The following is a 25,035-nucleotide window of genomic DNA, read 5'->3' on the forward strand; positions in this document are numbered from 1 at the left end:
GTGTGTGACAGAGGGGGGTGTGTGAGAGAGGGGGGGTGAGAGAGAGGGGGGGTGAGAGAGAGGGGGGTGAGAGAGAGGGGGGGTGAGAGAGAGGGGGGGTTAGAGAGAGGGGGGGTTAGAGAGAGGGGGGTGTGAGAGAGAGGGGGGTGTGAGAGAGAGGGGGGTGTGAGAGAGAGGGGGGCGTGAGAGAGAGGGGGTGTGAGACAGGGGTGTGTGAGACAGGGGTGTGTGAGACAGGGGTGTGTGAGAGGGGGTGTGTGAGAGAGAGGGGGGTGTGAGGGTGTGAGAGGGAGAGAGGGTGTGAGAGGGTGTGAGAGGGAGAGTGCATTTGAGAGAGTGTGTGTTTGAGAGTGTGTTTGAGAGAGAGTGTGTTTGAGAGAGTGCATTTGAGGGAGTGTGCGTTTGAGAGTGCATTTGAGAGAGTGTGCGTTTGAGAGTGTGTTTGAGAGAGAGTGTGTTTGAGAGAGTGCATTTGAGGGAGTGTGCGTTTGAGAGTGTGTTTGAGAGAGAGTGTGTTTGAGAGAGTGTGTTTGAGAGAGAGCGTGTGAGAGAGCGTGTGAGCGTGTGAGAGAGACAGAGAGAGTGAGAGAGAGTGTGTGGGAGAGTGTGTGTGTGGGAGAGTGTGTGGGAGAGTGTGTGTGGGAGAGTGTGTGTGGGAGAGTGTGTGTGGGAGAGTGTGTGTGCGAGAGTGTGTGTGAGAGTGAGTGAGAGTGCCATTGTCGGGATCCGTGTCTGTCCCGTCATCTGCAAGTCTCTGCAAAACTGATTGGTGTTTACCCCTCCTTGGGGGACAAGGAATGTCATCCATTTCCCTGATTGGCCCGGGGACGTGAGTGCGAGGTGACCTGATAAGCTCTCTAACTAGGGCCGGTACAGGCAGCCGTTGTTGCAAGGTTGCCACCAGAGTGGTGAGTGTAGATAAAATGTCTGCTGTCTTTGTTTAGGCAGCAATGGCTCCGGTAGACTGATGGCTTGAGCTGAATGCGGAAGGGGTAAAGGAGGTAGCCTGGTCAAGCTTGGGAGGCAGTGTCCTGCGTGCTGATGACAACAGCGGTGACATTGTCTCCTCCTCTGCTTCCTCCACCTCTGATGGAGAGACTTGGCTCTAACACAATAGAACCCGGCAGCAAGGCCACCCCAACAGTGGTAACAATGGCATGGAAGAAAACACTTTTGCCTGTCAACGGTGTCGTTGACGAGGGTATCACAGCCATGGACGTAGTTGCCATCGAAGAGATTCTCGATGACGCAGTTGTCATGGTCGTTGACGTCTTCATCAACGATGACTGTTTCGTCGTGGTCGTTGACTGCTTGCTTGATGGTTGCGGTGAGGTAGTCGTGTTCGTTGACTCCGTGCTGTTGGGCGGCAGTGATGGCCTTGGGGTAGACTACCTGGAGTGAGGTTTGGTCGTTGACAAACTGGTTTTCAACATCGAAGGCGAAGAGTGGCCAACAGATTTCGATGTGGACTCAGAAGACGTCGCCTTCCGAGGGCGATGGAAAGGGCATTGGGTCTCCTCCCATGGTGACACCCCTTGGGCATTGACATTTGGTTAAGACCGGTCCTTGTGCGAGGATCTGGGCATTTTGCCGGAGCTTGATGGGTCTCATGGGTTCCCAGCAGAGTTCTTCAAGCTGCGAGAAGCATCAGTGACTGAGCTGGCTCATGCCACGCTTCAGGAGTCACCTAATGTGGGGTAGGTGCCTCTGATGCTCTGCAATATGTTAATCATCCATCTGCCTAAAAATGACAGATTCGACCGCAAGGAGGCTAAAGTGGGTACCATCACTTGGGTTCATCAACAGTGTGGCTTTGTACAGCGTTGAAACGTGACAATATGTAGAGACTGCTGCTGACACTGGTGAGGAACCAATTAACACAGCATCGCTAAGGTTATGCTGGGCTAACAAAGTGCTCAATTGGATAGAATGGAATAACTGCTTCTGGCCATGTCCCAGATGGGCATGAGCTTGGTATTCGTCAGTATGAAATGATTGCGATTGCAGTACACTGCTGACTGCCTCCATGATGGTGTTTACATGGCGCTCCAATTCACTTTCCACTCTGTAATCGCCATGAACGCTTTAGCTACCAGAATTAGGAGAGATTTCTTCCTATTAAGTTAGGGGAACGTGCCAGGGGCAGGGGAAGAGGTAATCCTGAAGCCGACCAAGATCGATGCACTCTTCTGAGCGCCACGCCTACTTTGCCCAATCATTTATAATACTATATCCTCATGTGGTCACTGGTTTTCCACACTTTATAAGCTTTTCTAAGTGTTAAGATTCAGCTGTGCTGTGGCCAAAAACGAGACTATCGTGCAGAACGCCTGCGCAGCTGATGGGTCCTTGGATGCAGTCGTCACCAGACGTGAGCACTTTGAGAGCTAGGGGAGGAGCAGCAAAATGACTGCTCACCTAACTCTCAGGACGGGTCTACAGTCTAAGCTTCAAAGACCCACTGATGAGGTAGGCTGAACTCTGGCCACAAGTCTGATGTGCTCAGAACTGAACACTCGTATAGGATTTAGTCCCTCCAATGAAGGTTTGCGTCCGGCCCCCATATACATTGTACATAAATCAAGCTCAAGTAAAATGGGGTTGGAGGAGCTCCTTATTGACTCCAGGATCTGGTTCCTCTACTAAGGCTCCAAAGAGAAAATTGATACAAGACGAAACTGCTCTGACAAACCAGACCCGAGTTTATAGGCACGCAAGATTTGCCCCATCATTGGTAAACATGACAAGTAACAACCCAAGTCAACTTTTACCTAAGTAGGAACGCCAAAGATGCATTGTGATTATGCAGGACAGACAAAAGGACAGGATCAACCAGATGATGCAAACAACAATGAATATCAAAATGATCTGAAGATTAAAGAGATACTGCTTCAACTTCAAATCAGTCATGACTAAACTGGACACTAAAATGGACCCCTGAATTACAAGGCTGACTTCAAAACGAGGCTAGATAAAGCACCAGATTGGAAGAAGCTGAAAACAGAATCTAATCAAATGAAGGTTCCTCTATGTCCATATACGCCAAGCTGCTGTTAGGGAGAATTCTCATCTATGGCTAATTTGCCTGACCTAGTGAGCCCCCCAGCAGCTTTGCTGGACTTCTGGAGTTTATTTCTTTCCACTTGGTAAGAGTGATAGCTTTTCCCACACTCTTACCTGTGTTTTGCTATGTCTTTCTACCCGTTTTTGTGATTGTGGACTCTGAAGTACACCACTTCAGTAGCCCTCTTCTTTTTGTGTGTCACACAGCACCTTCAGTGCCGTGACACAGGGTTGTCTTTGAGACTTCCCTCGACTCCATTTCTGAGGCGACTACCGTCCCCCAGAAAAGCGTAAAGTTACCATTAACTTTAGTCAATCTACCACAGATCCAGTACACCCCATCTTCCATGGAGTACTGGAAAGGGTTAATTCGTATCCCTTTTTATCTGTACCTCCTATAGCATTGTTTCGCTCTTAACATTTAGACTTGGCTGGTGGCAGTGGTATCTACAAAAACTTTTCTACCGCGATTATATTATATAAACATGTTACTGTTCTTGATTATATTAGCCTCGAACATAAACCCGCTTGACCAAATAGTCTTTCTTTTGGCTCTGGTTGGTTTGATTCACCATTTCTTTTTGTTAAAGTCCTTCTTGTGTTATACTCTGCGCGGCAAACTAGGTTCGCCTTCTTCGTTCACTGTCTTTTGGCGGGCTTCTGCTCAGGAGCCCTCCTCAAGGCGCCTGGGTGTCTAGGTGGGCTGAATGTGAAGGAGGTGGTGTAGTGAACCCCTGCACATGGTATCCTAGGAAACCCAAGTCGCACTTTGTCATGATTGGCCAGGGTAGTTGTCCGGGCTGGACAACCCGCCTGCTGGGTGATTGACAGCCAGGCTGTGTGAAGGGTGGTTTACCACATAAAAGGCAGGTCTCTTGGGCTAGAAGTCAGAGAGTCGCCATTGGAACTACAAGGAACCGAAGAGAAGCAGAGAGAACGACGGCTGCTGCAACTACCCCGTCTCCGTGAAGCCCTGCTGCAGTCCTGAGCTATCTTCCCTTCAACGACTCAGAGAAGATCCAGTCCGGACTTTTCTTACCTTGAGCTTGGTGGGGATAACCAGCTCATCTTCCACAGCCAGAGGATCCTCTTCCTTGGTCGAAATGTGCTGCACGTTGCTGTAGCGGTCCGGATAGCCACCTCAAGAGCCTCTCCTGTTTTTAAGGAGCGCACCTTTTATTCCTCGTCGCTGTGCCGACATCATCCCTGTGTGGTGCAGACCCCCTTCAGACGTCGTCCTTCACAACGAAGCTCCAGGAATCGTGGTCTGCGGGAAACCAACAGGAACAACTGCCAGGGCACCAGCTGCACCATTGGAACAAGGTATTGTGTTCTACTTGAGGAAACTGGGTGAATCTCTTTTCTTCATTTCCAAGGATTGCCCTTGTCGTCCCTCTTGCTTATAACTTTTGCTTCCGAAAATTAACAATATCGGAGTACTTTTGGCTATGTTGAATCGTGAACTGTCGGACTGTGTGATCTTCGGCAACAGGCCCCGGTGTCTTTCGACCCTGGCTCCGGCCCTTTCACTTTTGAACTCCTATCTCTGAGCGTTTCTCGATTCTGTCTGCCTAACCAAAATATTGCCTGTGATTTTTGCCTCCAACTCCCTCTGGGTATCTCAGGTGCTAAATGTGTTTTTGCCCCGGTAGCATTTCATGTCACGGATACGCGTTTATTTAGTAGACCGAACTGTCAAAAAGTGATCGCAATCGTATTCACGGTAAGGTGTTTTGTTCGTAACACTGGTTCATTAAACACAGGGTACTTACCTTGAGACTTACTGTACAAAGTGAATTGGTTAGTTGTAGTATATTTAACGTGTGGGTTTTATTTGAGTTTAATAGAAGTGTTGTGTTTATAACAAATGGTTTAAAAATAAATGTACTTATATTTTTAACCTGAAACCTTCAGTCAGTGTTTGCTCGAGTCACAGTAATTGTGGTCCCTTTGTGCAATCTCTGCTACTGCTCATATATTCTTGAGATAAGCCTGGCTGCTCCGCCACTGCTACCACTCTGACATAGTAGTACAGGCTTCTACCAAAGGTAAAACTTGTATTGCCACCTGTAGTCTTAATTGTGTGTAGTGGTCCCTAAGGGCACTGCACAGGATTCTGCCTAAAAGCTGCAAAGCATGGAAACTATACCAAAACATTTCTTGCAAAGAATAAAGACCTCAAAAGTTGCTCTCGGCTAAATAATATTTGCATTCTTGGTGTGGTCAAGACCAAACAAGTCTTCGTGCAAAACAACTACAGGAAATGTTTGAGCCAGTTAGGTTCTCCACTTTGTATGTAGTGCAGCGGGCCCACCTCTCGAACACAAAATCCAGTCTGGGAGCACCCCCACATCCCATCAAAGCCGGATTGCTGAAATATAGGGATGGACACACCATTCTACAATTGGCTAGGGACAGAGGGCGAATGCAATATAAAGATGGCACGATTTACATTCTCAGATTTTGTTACCCGCTGTACAGGCGTCCCGGAAATTGTAATTGTTTATTTGTAAAGCGCTTATACACAAGTGAAGTGCTTCAAAGCGCTTTGAGGCAGGAAGGGACCAAGGGATTGCAGTCATTCGTAGGCCTTGGAGATTCCAAATGAACAAGAACTAGCATACGAGGCAAAAGGCATATCTACTAGTATAAGTGCGAGACAAGGAGTGAGGAGAGAAAGGGGGGGGGGTAAAGTACAATAAAATACAGTGCTAGCCCTAGCTACGTAGGGGAGACAAAGGGAGGTCTGGACAGAGGAACTTGTTAGGCCCAGTACATTCAAGGTTGTGCAAGTGCGCAGATACAGGAAGTGCAAGGGAGGGGGACAAGTGCGCCAAGTCCAGCAGCGGCCAGAGTTAAGTGCAGAGTGGTTGCCCTTCTCATGGAGCACAATGCAGTAGTGCTAATCAAAGAACAGAGGCCCAGAGGCAAGTGCAGGACTGGCGGGGGAACCTTGGACCTGTAGGCCTCTGGAGGTGCACCAGGCGACCAGTCAGCGAGCTGAGCAGGTTGGGGAAGAGAAAGGAGGGAAAGAAGCGAGGAGACATGAGGTTAGCAGGGGAGAGGGAGAGAGAAAGAGGAAGAGAAAAGGGTACAACGTTGTTTCATCGCCTGGCTTTTAAACATGCACATTACATTGTATGTGCTCATCGAATTTTTTAGGGGGGTGGGAAAGGGCAAATAAGGTTTTGGGCGGGTGGGCAATAGTAAAAAATAAGTGTGGGTGGGGTGTTTGGGCCCCACCCCCAAAAACAAACCATGAGCACATTCGATGGAATATGCACGTTTAAAAGCCTGGCGATGAAACAGCAGGCAATGAAATCACATGGAACCGAGAAAAGGAAGGCCTTAAGTAGTTTCCGGAAATTAAGGAGGTCTGGTTCAAGACAGAGCAGCAGGGAGGCTGTTCCAGAGGGAGGCACCTGCAGAAGATAAGGATCTACCCCCAAATCTTTGTTTAGAAAAACGGCTCACCCGCAGAGAGGTGGAGGACGCCGAGCGAAGGGCTCCAGAATGAGAGTATTCGGGAAGAGTGTTATAGATAGTAAGGGCCCCGACCCCAGAAAGCCTTGTGGACTATGCAGAAGGACTTGAGCTTGATCCTTGCAGCCACGGGGAGCCAGTGGAGTGATTTCAGTGCCAGAGTGTTGCGGTCCCTGGGCTTGAGGCCAAGGATAAGTCTTGTGGTTCTGTTCTGGATAAATTGAAGAGGTCAAAGAGAAGAAGTAGAAAGACTGTTGCAGTAGTCCAGCCTGGAGAGGACCATCTAGGGGAAAATGCGAAAAGGTAGAGTACCTCTGAGGAGGTGCAGCTGGTATTGAGATCTTGGACATCTCAGAGATGTGAGAAGAGCAGGAGAGAGTAGAATCCAAGATGATCTCCAGATTTTTTGCGCCACTCTGAGGGACCGGCGGGGGCGGGGGGTTGCGGGGTGGAGTACCAAGGGAGGCCGGCAAGAGTGAGAGTGGGAAAGTGGGAGTGGGTGACACAATGAGGACGATCTCTGCCTTGCTGGCATTAAGGCAGAGATCATTAGCAGCTCACCAGGACTGAATTGAGGAGACAGTCTGGAATGAGCGAGGAGGAAGGAGGAGGACAAGGGTAGCCTGAAAATACTTCTAGAAGTGAAAAATGTTGGAGATCCAATGTTTTCCCTGCCAAACTATGCATACTCTAAAAGGGCAAAACTAATTTCTTTAGGTGTGCAGAGGAAGCTTCCTCTTCTCGGTTTTCTAGGTATTCAGCCATTATATTCACCTCAGATCTGTAGTCAGCGCGGTGAGTGATTATTTCAAAACAATATGACTTGGGAAACTTTTTTACAGTCACTCTTAGACCTCCGCGACTTGATACAACATGATAGTATTACAGTGTCGCACTCACCGCGCGGACTACAGATCTGAGCTGAATATAATGGCTTAATACCTAGAAAACCGAGAAGAGGAAGCAAGTAACCTGTTCACACCTAAAGGAAGCAATGTACATGCATTTGGAACCAGTACACCGAAACGTGAGGACCTGAGATATAAGTTTATCAAGCTAGAAAGAATCTCCCGGAAAGAAATAGACAAATACTGGGAGATCGTCTCACTCAATTATCTCAGCAAGAAACAAATACCCAGAGGGTTACGGATCTTGATTTTTCCCGATTTTAACAAAGATGATGACCAGGATCTTGCAGAAGACTGGGAGAAAAATGTAGGTGCCTGCTCCACACGGATGTTGGAGATGTTGGTAGAACACGCAACTCGAGAGCAAAAGAGAGCCAGCGAACAAATAGAAATAATCCTTATGGGCGATCAAATAAATAAATATATGATGAACTAAGAGAAATTGGTGTTGGTTGATACCGAACTCCTTGTGGCGCAGTAATAGATGAGTGCAGAAACCACCTTTTTCACTTACTACAAACAGAGTAGGGGAACTCTGTCTTCGTTCTCTGCACGCATCAGTGCGACACTGTAATTCTATCATGTTGTATCAAGTCGCGGAGGTCTAAGAGTGACTGTAAAAAAGTTCCAAGTCATATTGTTGGGATAGTATATTAGTTGTCGTTTTGTGTCTGGTGTCCTGGTGGGGTCTGAATTTGTGCTGCTTGTTGGCTGTCAGTTCGTTGTTGCTGTGCCGTTTTTGCTTGCCACCTTGTTGTATGTGGAGAGGTAGCGAGCAATGTAGTCTGTCTTTGCTGTTATTTGTATGTCTCCTCGGGCCATTTGAGATGTTTATTGTCAAGTTTCTCGGGGTTGTGGGATCAAGCTGGTCGGTGCCTTCACAAGTGGTTTGGGTTTTCTTATTTCTGTTGTCCGTTCTGGCTTCTGTCTTTGTTGTGGTGAGGCATGTTTGGGTTGTGTTCCTTTGAGTGGGTGTCCTCTTTTGATTAGTATTTTTCCTGGTCTTTAAGGTTTAGTATTTGCTGTTTGTGGATTGTTGCTGCTTGTATTTGGTAGGTAGTGGGTAGATCAGACCTCAGTTTATTGCTTCTTCCTTTTTGTATCGTTTGTAGTTTTGTTATTTACCCAGGGGGTCCTTTTGGTTATGGTTGTTGAACTGGATGAAGATGTTCAGAATGGAGACAAATCTTTAAACCTTTGCTTTGAATGCGTGATGGGGGCATTACATTGTAAAGCGGGAGGTGAACAAGGACCCTTCTAGACTTGGCGCAGGAGACTCAAAAAGACCAATGTCAGAGCCCCCCGCCACAATCCCAGATGCAGAAAGTGCCATAAATATCACCACTGGTAGCGCTCTAATCACCCAATACTTACCAGCACATTTCCTGACCAATGTTCAAGCATTTCAATTTCAGAACTCCAACACCAAAATTGCACCTGGCAGCCATTAAGAAAGCTCGGACCGGAGCCACGGGAATGAAATTAAGAACAGCCAGGAAACGGACTTGGAATTTCCCTACTGAACAGAAACGAGAAACTCAACATCCGACCTACCAACCCCATATGGACTCCAGGCAAATAGGGGCCAGCGGAAAAAGAAAAGGGAGTGGGGAACGACTGCAAGGGGACAGGAGAGACAGAAACCATACACAAATCAGATTGACAACAAATCTCACCAATAATTGAGAAAAGGAACAGGGAGAATGAGCAGCATCAGTCACTGGATGCTACCAGACCAGAGACTGTTGCCAAAACCTTCTGGAGAAGGGGGAGGGCGTAGAGGTTTTTTTAAAGCCTCTCACCTGTGTAACAGTTCCTGTGGAAAAGGCAGGCACAGATTGGTTCCTGAAGCAAGGTGAGCGCAGCAGCCAATGGAAGGGGTTGGGGGGGGGAATAGGGCCAGCAGGACCACAGTATAAAGGAATGGTAGAGTGGGTGTTTCAAGAGTGAGGCCAGGAGGTGGATCGAGAGACCAGGCGGTCGAAGGCCCGAGGAACACAGTGCTTGCGAGTTGGTGACAGAATTTGAGCAGAGTGAAGGTGAGGTATTTGTGATAGAGAGTGGCACCAATTCGGTGTTGTGTTGGTAGTATAGTATGGGAGGGGGCTATGTAAACAGCAGAGAGAGAGAGAAATGAAGATATAGAGTGGAAATAAGAGAGAAGGTGTGTATGGTGGCAAAGGGTTGAGAGAGTGCAAGAAAGTAGTGGGACCATAGATGAGGGAGGAGTGAAGCAGGAACTTCCTACTGAAGGTAGTGGTACGATAGGCAGAGAGAGTCTAGTAAGGTGTGGATAGTGAACAAGGGTTTAGTGAGTGGCAAGGGGAGCGTAGTGTAGCAAGGGGGGGTAGTAATAGTGTGGTGAGGAGGGAATTAGTAGTGTGATGAGGGGAATACAGTAGTGCAGCGAGGGCAGAGTAGTGGGAAGAGTAGCAGTAGTGTGGAGAGGGCAGAGCAGTAGCAGTGTGGAGAGGGCAGACCAGTAGCAGTGTGGAGAGGGCAAAACAGTAGCAGTGTGGAGCGGGCAGACCAGTAGCAGTGTGGAGAGGGCAGACCAGTAGCAGTGTGGAGAGGGCAGAACAGTAGACGAAGGGACGGAGAGAGAGAGTATCAGGGAGCAAGAACAGAGGGTGGAAGTCCACCATAGAGAGAGAGAAGAACATCAGAGCGCTAGAGAATGAGAAAGGAGAGATGGCAGGTGAAGTATGAGGGAGGAGAATAGGCGGAGATACAGGAGAGCAATCAAGAAACATAGGAAGAGGAACATTAGAGCACAGTATAAGACCAAATCAGGCCTGAGTTTCTGGAAGTCACAAACCATTGGGGAACTTGGAGCAGGGATGACTTAGATTGTTCTTAGAGTTAGACAGAAAAGGCTTTGCCTTTAGGCCATCTCGACCAGCCAGACAAGATGTTGGACAGTAGGGGTTACCAATCACTAGATACCGTCCTGGATTTGAAGGATGCCTGGGCTAGGGAGGAAACTGTCCACACTAGATAAGAAAGAGAGGGAGAGATATCAAGAGATGGCCCTTAGCAAGCCAACCCACGTTTCCAGCCCGGTGCATTCCATTGAACAGATCCACTTGTCTGAAAATGGATCCATCTGCCAGTCATAATACTGCACAATCTACTTATATCATCGACCAGTCACTTCATATTTGAACAATCTGCACTTCTTAAGTTGCATAGGGAAATCAAAAAACCCTCGAATCTTCATGGAGACTCTGCTAGTTGTCAAGGCCATCTGTGACACATCCAATTAGACTAAGTGTTTTTAATGCTAATATACTATGTTTTATTTGTTTCAATCACTTTATTAACATTCAATAAACACAAAAGTGAACTTCGGACACGCAACTTGCACCTTCTTCAAGCATATTATAACATTGTTGCATTAAATCAGATCAATCTGCTTTCAGCACACAGCTTTAGCTGTATAGCAGTTTTCGCTACTCAGTTTGTCCCTGCCATCCAGAAGCATACTGCCTTCTTAAACGTTAACACTGTGCCACATTCTGTCCATGTTGTACTAAACAGGTGTAAACAGCGCCCTCCCATTCTCTGAGTGCTACTCCCAATCGCCTAGCTCAGCTCGCAAGTCCTAGGGGGACATCAGGTCAGACGAGAATATATACAATGTTTTCACATTATTTTCATTCCTTTTTCATTGTGAAGCCCACTATCAAGTGGGAATGCACACACAAAACACACTTCTTCAACCCAATAGAATTATTAAGTACTATTTAGAATAATTATTTTTATTTGTGTTATCGGCACCAACTTCTATACAGAAAATGTCATTGATAATCAGAATAAACAAATAAATTGTGAATCATCAATTTATTGCAGTATTAATAGTTATAATATGCATAATAGTGTGTATTAAAAATCGTTATTAAATATGGCATTCCTGTTCCGATTTCTTTTTTAAATTAATATATTTTTTTTTTGCTTTGACCTGTTAATGAATGATACAATATATTAGCTTTGACCTGTTAATGAATGATACAACATAAGTTTCAATTCATGGCACGCTTTATTCACATTTTCTTATTTTTAAAATATGTTCAATTGTTTCTACTTAAAAAAATAACCATAATAGATTTCTTCAAACTTTTATGTCGATGCTCACCTATATCTTAGATGTAACCAGAGGTGAGTTGCCAGCGATACTAAGGCGTGAAACTGGTATTTTCTTTGATGCTGTGCATGCCAGTCTTTAATTGCTTCATTGTGCTGCATGATGTTAAATCTACTTAAAAGGTTTTCTTTTAACCTTGAATGGTTTCTACACAGGAAACAGTGAGTGAAGCCCAACAATGTGGTAGACATGCAGTACATACCTTACATACAATTTCTATGCCACATGAGTTATCTCCATGAGACTGCACTCCGATTTTTTCAACTCTGCTGATCACTCCAAGGGGAACATCAAGAATAAAATGTGGATCCTACCAAATTGAACACAATTATTTTAATACATTTCACTGCTTATGTGTCTTACTGATAATAAAAGATTTTTTATCTTGTTTGTATTCATAGTGTATATAAATACAGTCATAACTGGATACAGTTCAATATAAAAACACAAACATTATAGTGTAATAAAATATAAATCTTGAAATGGTGTTCCAGTGCAAAAAACAACCACATGTCTGATATGAATTAACTTATGCATGCAATTACGCCTGCTGAGGCGAGTTTAAACAAGGTGGCTGGCCAGTAGCTGATCCCAAAATAGGTGCAGAATTAGTACACTTCAGAGAGGATCCATTAAATGCAATCACTGAAGTTTTCCTTAAAAGAAATTTAAAAGACATGTTTGGTGAAACATCAATAACTGCAAACGGAATAATGGAGAATCTCCAGCGGGATACCAGAATCAATGTAGTTTTTACCCAGCATTCAAGCACATTAAAACCAACAGAAACTGCAAAAGAAGCTGTCGCCAATGCTTTTTCTCAAGGGATTATTGCTGAAACTGCATATGCTAAAAAAGGATACATGTTGGGTAGAAAACAAAGCACTTATCAGAATAGGTGGTGGTGGTGGTGGCAAACCACTGCCTTGCTTAGCAACAAAAACAGGAAGAACAAGCTCATGGCCTTGCAGTTGTAGAACCTCTAAGCGTAGACATCCCAGTAGGAGGGGGATTGAAGGTTTTACCAGGGATGTCGGAGTGAATGAGGCACATTACAAATCTTCCAGGAGGCAGGTTATGGATCCTTCAGCTTCTAACTATTCTAAGCTGGGGCATCATTGGAGGAACAAATACCCCAATTGATCCCAACAGAATGTTTCGTCCAGGCTTGCGGATCCACCCATTGTCCCAATCCAGGGGTGTCAGCTTTCATGCCAAACAATGCAGTGCCTAGCGCCCCAAAGACAGGTTTTACTAAAGCCTGCGATATAACTTTGAAGTGAGTCCCCCAAAACCCATGTGCAGTTTTTATAGAAGGGCTGTTTTTTTCATGTCTTCCGTACATCGGCGCTAGTAAGTCTATATGATCTGAAAGGCTTCCAACTATTCCCCTTTCCTCCACTACTACTGCTGGTGTTGCATCTCTAACGCACCTGTACCGCATCCTGTTACTAAACCTTTATCTGCGTCACTGGGTCCCATCACTGACAGAGGCACTCATACTAAGCCCCTCTGTGACAGTTAATTTGTTAGGTCAGGATCTTTTCTGTAAACTGAACTGCATCATTTATTGTACACCTGATGGAGTATTCCTTTTTCTCTCTGCTACCAATACTGAAGCCATATTAGGAAGATTGCAGCATATGCTGCCCCAACCCTGGACCCTAAATACATTCATGTATCCATCCTCCGAGCTCAAACTGTTTCAGGTCCCCGTTTGCTTATGGGCCTCACATGAAAAAGTAGGGCACATTCATAATGCACAACCCCTCAGAATACGATTCAATCCCTTTAAGCGACTGTCTAGGATTCCACTATGCCAGCTATGCCCAAGGGCAGAGGGAGGGATTGCCCCTTTAATACAGTCAGTCTTAAAGCAGGGAATAATAGTCCCAACAAGAAGTCCCTGTTACACTCCCATTCTCCCTGTGAAGGATGGCCACCTATCGTTTTGTACAAAACCTTCATGCCATCAACGCAGTTTTGGTACCATTTACCATCCTTCCCCTTGGTACCAAATCACAAAACAATTTTGTCATGCATTCCACCATCAGCTACCCACTGTATTGATGTCAACCATTACTCTGCTTTCTGTTGTATCAATGTACACCAGGACAGCTGGTACCTGTTCACATCCCCATGTTGCGGTTTACACTACACCTGTTTTCACCTTTCACAGGGGTACAGAGAGTTCCACACCCTGTATTCTCAGCTTTTAAAGCAAGATTTTAATGAAAAAAAGCTCCCTAGCAACTCCCTCTCCCCCCCCCCCCCCCAAGGCAATGTTCATCACCCACCGAGCACTGCACAACAAAGGACCAGAATATCTACAACACAAACCCAAGCCCTACAGGCCCACCAGAAACCCGAGTTCAGGCACAACACTCTTCTCGTCAGCCCAGTCATGAAATCTACCACGATAAGGGATCTTCTTTCTGCACCCAGGCTTCCACCATTGGGAATTAGATTCCATTTGGCATCCGCCGCATTGCGGATCACCTCGTTTGCCATCAGGCTCTCAAGGACCTAGCTCTACTCTACCCTTCTGCATCTTGGCTGACCTAATCCACCCCCTGGGTGAATTGTCTCCTCTGGTCACTCATCGGGTACCACCACCATCCTGACTGGGTGAGATAAGCCCGCACAGAAAGGATTCCAGTCAATCCGTATGATACTATCTGCATAACAGCATTGAAACGAGATATCGGCCTGGATTCCCTGGTACGTATAGCACTCCATCAAAATGGAACATAGCTGTATCGCTCCTGAGGCATGGCCACCCGCCTGCATTAATCTGCAATAATCACTACTCGACTTACTTCACAACACACATCTCCACGCCTATTTGAATACACCACAAAAAATGTGGTCCAGCTGTGAACATAACCATTCTCCTTGACTCGCATACTTTCCCCGACAGTATCACAGCACCCATCTCCAAGGGTCGCTATCAGGGATTTAGCCACCCCTCCCCATCTTTGTGCTGGCTAAAAATGCACACTCGCATTCTAGAATCCTCCTTCAAATCTCACACCTTGGCCCTCCAAGGGTGGTGACCCCCACACCGCTTTGGAGGCCATACCAATGGCAGTAGGTGCTACATAAATGCCATATAACATAACTTAAGAACATCATGCAAACAGCCGATTAAAGTGTTCTACAGATTTTGTGATTTTCTTGGGAACATTAAAAATGAATGCACCAGTGATCTCACATATGGGATTGTTTACCATAAATAAGATATTCACTGTAAAGGTAGACTAGTATGCTTATACAGTACTCACATTTAGCAGCTCATGTTTGTTAGGCAGAAACCTGTGCAGTTCCCTTAGGGACCACTGCAAAAGATTTAAGACTACAGGTGTTTGGCAGTAAACCCACTTGGTAGCAGTCTGTCCCACACAGATTCACTTGGTAGATGTGGCTGAGCAGTCAGACTTCCCTCAAGAAGAGTTAGGCAGTATGCAGTGTATACACAATAGGTACAGAGACACAGTAGCACAAACAAACACCGACCAGAGCTTTGGTGTAAAAGTATATAATTTTCTTTTTTTTTTTTTTTTTAAATTGTATTTAATCATTAAAAGATTTTTACAAGAGCGCTTTCTGGACTGAATGAAAGCCTTTCTAATGTTGCCTGATAGATGATTCAAGCCTTGCATTTTACTTCCTTGTCAGTGCATCTAGATCCTAATTTCCGGAGTAAGTTTTGTTCTTTCCAAAGCTAGGTTTAAAAGTTTAGCGGTCGCCATGTGCCATCGAGTCTTTTCGCCTGTGATTAGGCGGTTCCACCAAATATCTTCATTCCCTACAAATGATGTAGCCGTCAGGGGGGTGAAGTAGGTGCTCCTGGCCTGGTGAAGAGCTGGGCATCTCATCAATAGATGTTTTATAGATTAAGAGGCATCTGGATTTTCAAAAGTATATAATTATTTATTTAAAGACACACTTGTAATTTACACTAGTACAAACGAGGTGAGTAAATTCAGCACACAGTCACTATCATATATATACAACCCTATTCACTTATTAGACAAGTCTTAGTGAGAAACACCACTTATTTTCAGATAGAGGATTAGAGCAGAACATAAGATGACACTCTAATAAGTTCTAAAGAAAGGGTGGAAAAAGGCAGGGTTATGGAAGCACACAAGTTTCAATACTTTTACCAAGAACCACAGTAAGGCAGGATAGGCAGAGTTCTACTGGAGAGCAAGGAAGTCAATTGCAAGGCCCACTCTTGGAGAGAGCAAACAGAAGGGGTCCAGGTTCACACAGTGGGGTTATGCCCAAAGAGTCTTGTAGATAGTTCGCACAAAAAGGATGAAATTCAAGTCAGGAAAAGTTAGCTAGGTTGTCCCAGTCTAGCCCAGGTTAGAAAGTCGAAGCTTTACTGTCACCCCGAATGATCTGTCGCAAGGGAAGCCAGGCGGGACACAGTACCTTAAGTGTGAAGGAAGCTCCAGCGGGGGCAGTTGTTCCTGGCAGCAGGTGCAAGTCGGTGTTTCGTCCAGAGGAAGAAGTAGTCTCGCCGTGGAGGAAAGATGAAGGTCGTTGCAATGCCAGGGAAGAAACCAGCCGCAGAGTTCTCCGGTTAAAAGGCACTAACCTTCTCTTCGCGGTAGTGGTAAACCGTGGTATTCCGGTTGCCGGGGTGCTTGGCACGGGCAAGGCGGCCACGAGATGCTCCAGGAAGGTGAAAAGGAGAAACTGGTTATCCCCACCAGTCAAAGGAAGAAGACTCTCCGGACTGGAGATCTCCTCTGTCGTCGGTAAAAGTGGTGAGACGGTTCAGCAGGGCTCCACCGGTGGTGTCGTCGTTACAGGTCGGCTCAGCTTCTCCCTCCTCGGATTCTTAGGTCCTGTGGCGACTTCTGAAGTTCCAGTCCCCAAAGCCCTGCTTTTATGCAGCACACCCCCATTCACTCAGCCTAGCTGTCAATCAAACATGCTGAGTGGTGAGCCGGCCGGCTCATCACTTGGGCCAATCACACAAGAGTGCAACTTGAGTTACCAAGGTAACTCAGTCCAGGGTGCCTAAACGCCCTCCTACACCCCCTGTGGTACCCAGACAGAGTGGCACCACTTTTGGAGGCTTCTGTGGAGAAGCCCGCCAAAAAGTGGAACAAAGGGCTCGACTTGGGTTGGAGTCACAGAAGAGAACACAAACGTGATTTTAGAATCGAGTTCTGGCAAAAATTACCAACCGGTGAATTAATATTAATTAAATAAACCGGCGGTATGTTCGAGGCTATAAGAATTAAATAATTAAAGTTGGTAGCCTCGAACAATGGGAAAATCCCATAGAGATATATTCACGGCAAATATAAAAAAGTAGTATCCACTGCCACCAGCCAAAACTCGATCAGGGGGGACGGAGACGTGCCCCCTCGAACAACAGACCCCAGAGCAATCGAACTGCCCCGACCGGTACGTCCACAATATGATGGTTTGTACTGGTTTCTGTTCATAATTTGGGACTAGCAAAGCCAATGGTGACTTTACATGCCCTGGGAGACAGTAGTCACTCCCAGGGTATGGAGTCCATGATGGGGGGTCGCTACTACACCCCTGGGTTACGGCACGGAGGGTGCAGTGTAACCCACAAAAAAAAACACATGTGATCCCTATGGAGTAAAAGACCCCATAGCCCATAAAACACATGGAAAGTTAAAGGAACACCTCGAATCATGTCTAAGAGTGGGAGCAAAAGAATCTCACTCTTAGCAGGAGAGAAAAAAATAAACCCCAAAAATCCAGCAAAGCTGCTGGGGGACTCACTAGTTTTGGGAAATTAGCCTTACAGATAATTCTCCGTAACAATGTTGGAAAAAAGCAGTTGGCAAAAAAGAGAAGTCAGTTGAGGCTTGTTCATTTGTGTATATGTGGTACAGCAATTGATTCTATGAACTACAGACTAAGATAGATCAGCCAGTACAGCACTTGTGTGTGATAATTACATTTCTTGACCGGATAATATCTATTGGTGCAGCTTTCAGAAGTGTGGCAGACTTGTACTTGGAAACCACATGAATAAGACTTTTAAAAGTGACTATCCGTCACAGATGCCATTACTGATCTCCGGTCAGCATACACTTAAGGCCTTAAGCTGTATTTATTTATTTTATTGTTTCTTTATAACACGCCGAATACCAGACATGAGTTCGGTTTCGAAGCACGGATCCGGGTTTCAAAACTCTGTTGCTTTGCGTGGTCTTGCTTCCAAGGCCAGCAAGTTACCCCTGTGCTATCCTCCGTATGCCACAATCCCAGGGAAAAGACAGGATAGTGACTGGCAAATGGAATCAACTAGTCTCCAGAACCAATGGAAAGGGGTGGAGTACAAAAAGGGGGGCCAAGGGCAGTGTGGGTTGTTCAGGTTAGGTCAAGGGTGGAGGCAGATTGAGTGACCAAGAGGAGGAAAGACAATGTATCAGAGCATAGACAAGGAGTGTGTGGAAGGTGTGCTATTGATTGGTGAGAGAATGTGGTAATTGGGTGAGAACACATGTATGGTGAGTATAGCGAGTGACTGGGATTAAGCGTAAGAGTAGGAGTTGTATGTGAAGGTGAACGAGAGAGAGAAAGAAGGGAGACTGTGGCAGAAGGAGGGGTAGAGTGTAGAGGCGAGAGTAGGAGATGGGAGGAGCATCAAGGGGACAGAAGTGACGAAAAGGATAGGAGAGTGGGAGGTAGAGAAGGGAGGAGAATAGAAGTAAGGGAAAGAAAAGAGAACATCAGAGCTAGGACTAGTATAATGGCATGAAAGGACAAGTATAAGTGATGCCTCAAGATCTTTTTGTTTTGTCGTACACCGGACATGCACATGAGTGGGGGTCCCTAGCATTTTAACATTTAGAGGTTTGCTGCTAATACAGACATACAAGAAGAGCGAAAACTGGGAGGAGAAGAGCAGAAAGAGACCATGCCTGCGAGAAATGAATTTAGTGTCAACCCTCATGCCTGAGTGCAATAGAAAATGTGCAAATATTTAGATAAACACTTAAATCCAATATGGGATATACAAAGGGCTACAGGCAGATTTCCGTGGCCTCTTAGACAACTTGACGGTCCCATCTTGAGACCTACACACCCTTTGCTCGACCTTGCAACAGGAGCCATTTATGAAACCCCTTGGATATCTCATTCAGGATTTGGTTGTTTAGGCAATCGTGTTAACCCAAAATGTATATTTTGAATTTGTCATTCATAACTATCACCTGACAGTCTCAGAGTCTGCAACTTAACTCTGTTGTATGCATCTCAGTGTATCTGGTACTTCACCACAGCCAACAACGATACAGTCCTTGGTAGGATCACATTCATTTACGCACGCAGGTTCATGTCATGTGTCCACACTATTCCAGGGGCTATCTTCTCTCTGGCCCATGTCAATGATTGGAGTCTCCTGGCATCCCATGGTTCTCTCATGGTTGCATTGGCGAAGTTAGTAATGCAGAGGTGTCCCGTATACCAGACCGGATTCTGGACTACTTGTCTTTTAGCTTGAGGCATGAATGGCTTGCTTTTAATGATGTCTGGTTTCTCAGACCACCCATCCAAACTGGTAATGGATTGAAGGCTACTGGTGGGCACAGAACCGCTGGCAGTGTTTTAAGCCCTGTTGACCTGTTTTAAGCTGTTGAGTCGACCTCCCATTAACTGGTGAGTAGAGAGGTCACCTGACAGACATGAGACTCAGTTCTCTAACCATGTGGGAGGCACAGTAGGGCTAAAGGCTGGTGTGATTGGGAAGCCAACCTGCAAGTGTGGAGTGCTGCAGTGTGGTGCTGCGTGGGCAGGGAGCCGTGTGTGGCACTCTCTCAACTAAGGGCGGAATGGCAACCGCAACATAGGTGGCGGGAGCTGGAGATGAACTAGAAGCAGACAGGCCCCAAGGGGTGCGGTTCTCTGAGCCCCAGCCCCATATATGGAAGGCTTGTGCCGGCACTGAACGGGTAGGGGGGGAGACCAGAGCAACAAGGAGGCGGCAGTGGAGATGTGGAACCATCCTCAAAGGCCTGGTGTCATCCTGGGTGAGTGGAAGAACCCTGGAGGTAGGGTGGAGGGACAGGATGATCCATGTCCCCAAAGAGGGAAGGCTGAAGCAGGTCCCCTAAAGAGCCACAGGTTGGGGAAGTGGCTGGCAGGAAGAGGTGCAGCCGTCTGGAGCGTGGGCCTAAAGTAGTGAGGGCCACAAGAAGTGACCAAGCAAAGCAAGACTATGGAATGGTGGGAGATGGATAATCCTTGTTGCTGGTTGGTGCAAAGAAGCGGAGGCTGATGGGAGTTAACTTCCATCCCAACTTCTCGCTATAAGGAGGCTATGGGTCGACCTCCCTCGGTAGATAGATGGCCTTTTTCTTTATTTGCCCAGACCCTGGTAGACAATATGTCTACATATCTAATGTAGCTGTTATGGCAAAATTCCATTTTTGGAGGTGCTGCAGTTTCATTTTATGGGACACCAAAATGTTTTACTCCCCCATCCCTCATTTCTATGAGTTTCTATGTTATTCTGTCCCCCTGCCACAACATCCCTTTTTACCTTGATTAATGTATATGGTATTGGGTCGCCCGGTCCCATGGGTGCCTCTCTGCGTTTACCCTGCATTGGTTCTAGGGGTAGGCTGGTGCCAGCTACAATTTTACCACCAGGGTGCCCAGCCTTAGCTTCAGAAGCTGGTGCACATGGGAAGGTGTTGGGACACCAACACTACACCAAATCTGCAGGTCTGGGCCTTCTCCATTTGTGATCCATTCCCCCTGCTGCAGGGGCCGTTTTTGCTGGTGAACTATCTATGTTTGCCTGTTGAGCTGCTGGAGTCTGCGGTTGCAGGTTCCTCTATCCTCCTGAAACCATCCCTGTCACGGATTTCACTTCTGGGTGTGGGCGGGTCCCAAACCTGTGAAGGACGATAGTTCTTTTGAGCCGTCAGTCATCATTGGCTCAGAGGGCAAATCTCTGGGGGACCAGGTTCTTAATTTGGACTTTAAAAAAAAAGCCTTTACTTACATGCAAGTTCGGTTTTCCTGGAAGAGTGTTTTCAGGAACCAACACCAAGTAATGTTTATTTTTATTTAATTTATTTGTATAGCGCATAACAGCGCCCAGAGGCATAGTAGTGCTTAGAAAAGAAATACAACAACAAATAACATAAAATAGGAAGTCAGATCAGATACAGGCAGTAGAAGAGTAATACAGGTTTAAGAAAACTGGACGTTTTTAACCCTTACTTAAAGATGGTTAGCGAGGTACATACTCTCAGATCAGGTGGAGTGCATTCCAAATTGTCTGAGCTGCATGATGAAAGGCTCACTGGACACACTAACAAAACTTGTACAGGGAGTTTTCAGGAGACGGGCATCATTTGACCTTTGGATTCTACCATCTGGAAGCCAGGAGATACTCCGGCCCCTGGCCGTACAAGCATCTGGGGGCAATGCAATGTGCGCGAAAGATGATCCTACTGCAGACATGGAGCCAATGTAAGGCTTTCCTGGCCGCACTCTCATAGTCTAATCTTCATAAACACTCAACAATACGCACAGCATTATTTTGGATCACCTCAAGACGAGTAAGGTACCCTTCGGCAATGCCTAGCAAAAGACTTGAACAATAGTTCAGTTTGGCCCCTATAATAGCACGTGCGATGGCACAACTGGAAGCATTGAAAAAGCGACAGAGCTGTGTGAGCCATTTAAGATGATATGCAGCGCTAGAAACATGGTTATTAACTTGGGCCTTCATGGTAAGCTCTTGATCTAGAAAGACCCCAAGAGTCTTGACCTTGTACTGGGGCTAATTTTTCGCATTTGTACAGTAGTACTCAGTACCATCAGTTTGCATCCATGATCGAAACTGATCATAAACAGAGTTCAGAGTAGTGGAGTCAATGGTATAATTCCCTGTAAGAGGCACATGGCATTGCATGTCATCTCCATAATTAGCATGTATAATGCCTGCTTCATCCAGCTGTTCAAACAGAGGGAGCATGAAGATATTAAAAAGAGTAGCCGACAGCAGGAGCCCTGCGTAACCCCACATGCTACAATGAACTCCTCTGCCCTGGGCTAATTAAAGAAAATCCTAGCATTACGATCTACAAGGAAGGACTTCAGCCACTCTGTGGCTGAGTGGGAGAAGTGAGCTGTGCTATGTAGTCTATCTGCCAGTATGGTATGATTCACTAAATCGAAAGCTGCAGATAGATCTAGTAGCACAAGCATAGATGTATTCCCTTTCTCCATGATCTTAAATAATTCTATTTATTTTATTTATCTTAATTTTTGTAACGCGCCAACATGCTCGCAGACCTCAGGGCGCACACAGAACAAAACAAGGACAACACAACAGGCATGAAGACAGAAGGATAGAAGAGTCAGATTATTCCAAGTTGAAGAAGTGAGTCTTTATAGCACGTTTGAACACAGTATAGCTTTGGATCTGCCGTATCCTTGCTGGAAGTGTGTTCCAAAGAAGGGGACCCCGAGCATCAAGGGTAGTACCTCCAAATTTGGCTGTCCTGAATTTAGGATGTTTGAGAATGATCGCAGAGGAAGAGCGAAGGTTCCTCACATTGGGTTTGGTGCTAATGCGCAATGACAAATAGATGGGGCTGCTTAGACTGAGGCATTTGTGGGTCGTGGTAAGCATCTTATGTGTTATGCGGTGTTTGACTGGAAGCCAGTGGAGCTTTTTCCTGAAGGTGGAAAAGTGTGTACAACGAGACTGATTGAAAATGTTACGCACAGCATTATTCTGTGCCACTTGTAGAGATCGGGTATTAGAGACTGAGGTGCCCACTAAGAGACTGTTACAATAGTCCAATCTTAAATTAACCAGGGCAGTGGACAAAAGAGCACAGTTCTCTTCGGAGATGAATGTTCGAATATATCTTATTCTCTTGTTTATAAGACCACAGCTGGATTTAATGCTGGAAACATGAGATTTCATGGAGAGTTTTTCATCAAGAACTACTCCTACTCTTAACTTTCTTTTGAACGATAATGGTGTTGTTGGCTATGTGGAAACTGTTGTAGTTAGAATCAAGTTTTGCTCGAGTGTTTTTAGATGCCACGATAAGGAGTTCAGTCTTTTTATCGTTCAAGGCAAGAGAATTGCATGCCATCCAATCTTGTATGGCTTTGTATATTTCGTTGATGGTTTCCGTGTCACTGCTATTTGAGCCACTCAGCTGTATAACAACCTGAGTATCATCGGCGTAATTTGTATATTGCACTCCTAATTTGTTCAGGAGATCAAGAAGGGGCCGGATGTAAAGATTGAAGAGCAGCGGCGACAGACAGGAGCCCTGAGGAACTCCAATTCAGATTGAGGAAAGTTGATTTGGTGCTATGAGTACATCTGAAGCTGGATTGTTTCTGACCCAAGATGATGTGTTCCAAGAGAAACTCCTCAATCTGTACCTGAGCTACCTTATCAAGTATTTTAAGAAAGTATGGCACATCAGTGATGGGTCGATAACTACCTGGCATACTGGGATCCAGGGAGGGTTTTTATTTTTATTTTCTTTATTTTTTTTTCTTAATCAGGGGAGAAATCTAGGACGTTTAATATCACTCGGAACGCAGTCTTCCCTGAGCGAAACTTTCACGAATTTGGTGATCAACGGGACTAACTGTGAGGCACAAGACTTGACTGATAGTGGGGAAAATGTCGCCTTTACAGTTTGTAAGTTTGAGCTTCCTTAACTTATCTGCTAGGTCATGCTCTGATATTGAAAGGAAGTAAAATTTCATTTGCTGTGCGCTGGGTTAGTGGATTATTCAAGTTGCTCGCCTTTAGAGATCCCATTGGATAACATTAGGGGCGGAGTCCTGCTCTACTACACTGCTCCGAGGGCTTTTGCGTCTTCAACCCTCCACTGGATCTCTTCTTCTGGGTCTCCAATGGGTTCGACAGCATTCTACTGGGGCCTGAGGTGAGGAACTAGGATTCATCTGGCTTTTCAGCCTACCCACAGACCAGCCTACTGATTATGTCCTGTTATTTCTCATGAGGCATATTATTAAACATTGAACTCCTACAATTGATACTAGAAGGTACCTACCTGGACTGTGGCATTTTCTAGGGTTGCCGAGGGTGAAGAATCCAGGGTTCATCACCAAACCCTCAATTCTTAGACTTTCCCTCATTTATGAGGTATTTTTAAATATGTATATTACACTCCTACATGTGATATGCATTATTTCACTGTGGTGCTACTGCTTCTGTGTCCAATTAAGAGATATTCTGAACATTGGTAGCCGGCATGGCTGTGTTAGACTTTGTTTGCTTTTTCACTACATCTAAATGATACAGCTGTGTTATATGTGCATATGTATTATGTATAATTATTTAGACTGCAGTAGCATGTGCTAAGTTCTGTGTGGCACAGGTGGATCGCTTTCAAGATAGAGGATATTGAAAACAGGGAGCATCATGGTAACCTACGATTCTTTGGTTTTCCATTAATAGGCTGGGTGAGGGGAGTAAGGGGTGAAGCAGATGGTGCAGTACTTCATAAACGTTTTTTTTTCTTGATAAAGGAAGGCTGTAGGTGATCTTGGACTGTGCACAGATGTGCAAGGATGATAGATGGTCATACAGGGTGGTACAGAAGCTATCCCGGACCACTGCATGTTTAAGGTTGCAGTCAGTTCATTTAAATACCTGGGCATACATATTTACTGTGACCCATCCATCTTTCTTGCACAAAATGTGGCACCCACATCTGACAGATTTGCTGCTGACATTAAATTCTGGTCGTTCCTCCCCCTGTCACTACTGGGCAGAGCGGCAATGTTCAAAATTATGACACTACCTAGGTACTTGTATGTTCTCTCCTACACCCCGTCAAGATCCCAGATAGTGAATTCCGGTCTAGTGCTACAAGCTGGGGAAATAACGAGCAGAGAAACTGTCTAGATGGGAGTAGTGACTATGTCCTTGTTCTTCCCCCAGCTTGCACCACTTGTTGCGAGATTAAAAGCAAAGCGGACACTTTGACTCCCTTCAGTCCACCCTCCCACCCCTGTGAAGTGTCTGCAAGGGGTCTGCCACTACCATACCGGCATCAGTAGTATTTCTAGAGGCTCGGAAGACCGATCCCACCCTTCCACACCAAACTGTATAGTACGCAGAGGGCAGTTATTGGTTGGGAATCTCGCCACAGCACCCTCCTCAGGGATCTTTCACTAGTGTGGAATTCACTACCCGGGATCTTGACCATCTCCCTGGGAGCCATTGTGGCCTCCTACCAATCCTCCGCCGCGATAGGGGCTATGCCGCCATCCCATTTTTCCCTGAGTTTTGTCACGTGGTGCGTGGTAAAGCTACAGAGACTTTGGTATAAAGTGGCAATTGTTTTCCTAATCAACAATTCAGTATATGCGTTGGCTTCCGTTGCAGACTGCTAAAGACAGACATTTTCT

The 25,035-nt window shown here is 45.8% G+C and overlaps 1 protein-coding gene across 6 annotated transcripts in view; it reads right to left on the bottom strand.

Moving 5' to 3' along the window:
• The window catches only part of MTMR1 (myotubularin related protein 1), a 1,542,631-nt gene that overhangs the window by 927,383 nt on the left and 590,213 nt on the right, over positions 1–25,035 (bottom strand). For all 6 annotated transcript variants that reach the window (XM_069612748.1, XM_069612750.1, XM_069612749.1 and 3 more), the window contains one exon: positions 11,801–11,908. In XM_069612748.1, coding sequence (XP_069468849.1) covers positions 11,801–11,908 — 108 coding nt within the window. The remainder of the gene's footprint in view (positions 1–11,800; positions 11,909–25,035) is intronic.

The sequence above is a fragment of the Ambystoma mexicanum genome, chromosome 5p (genome assembly GCF_040938575.1).
Source record: "Ambystoma mexicanum isolate Mex_15411 chromosome 5p, UKY_AmexF1_1, whole genome shotgun sequence".
Taxonomy (NCBI): Eukaryota; Metazoa; Chordata; class Amphibia; order Caudata; family Ambystomatidae; genus Ambystoma; species Ambystoma mexicanum.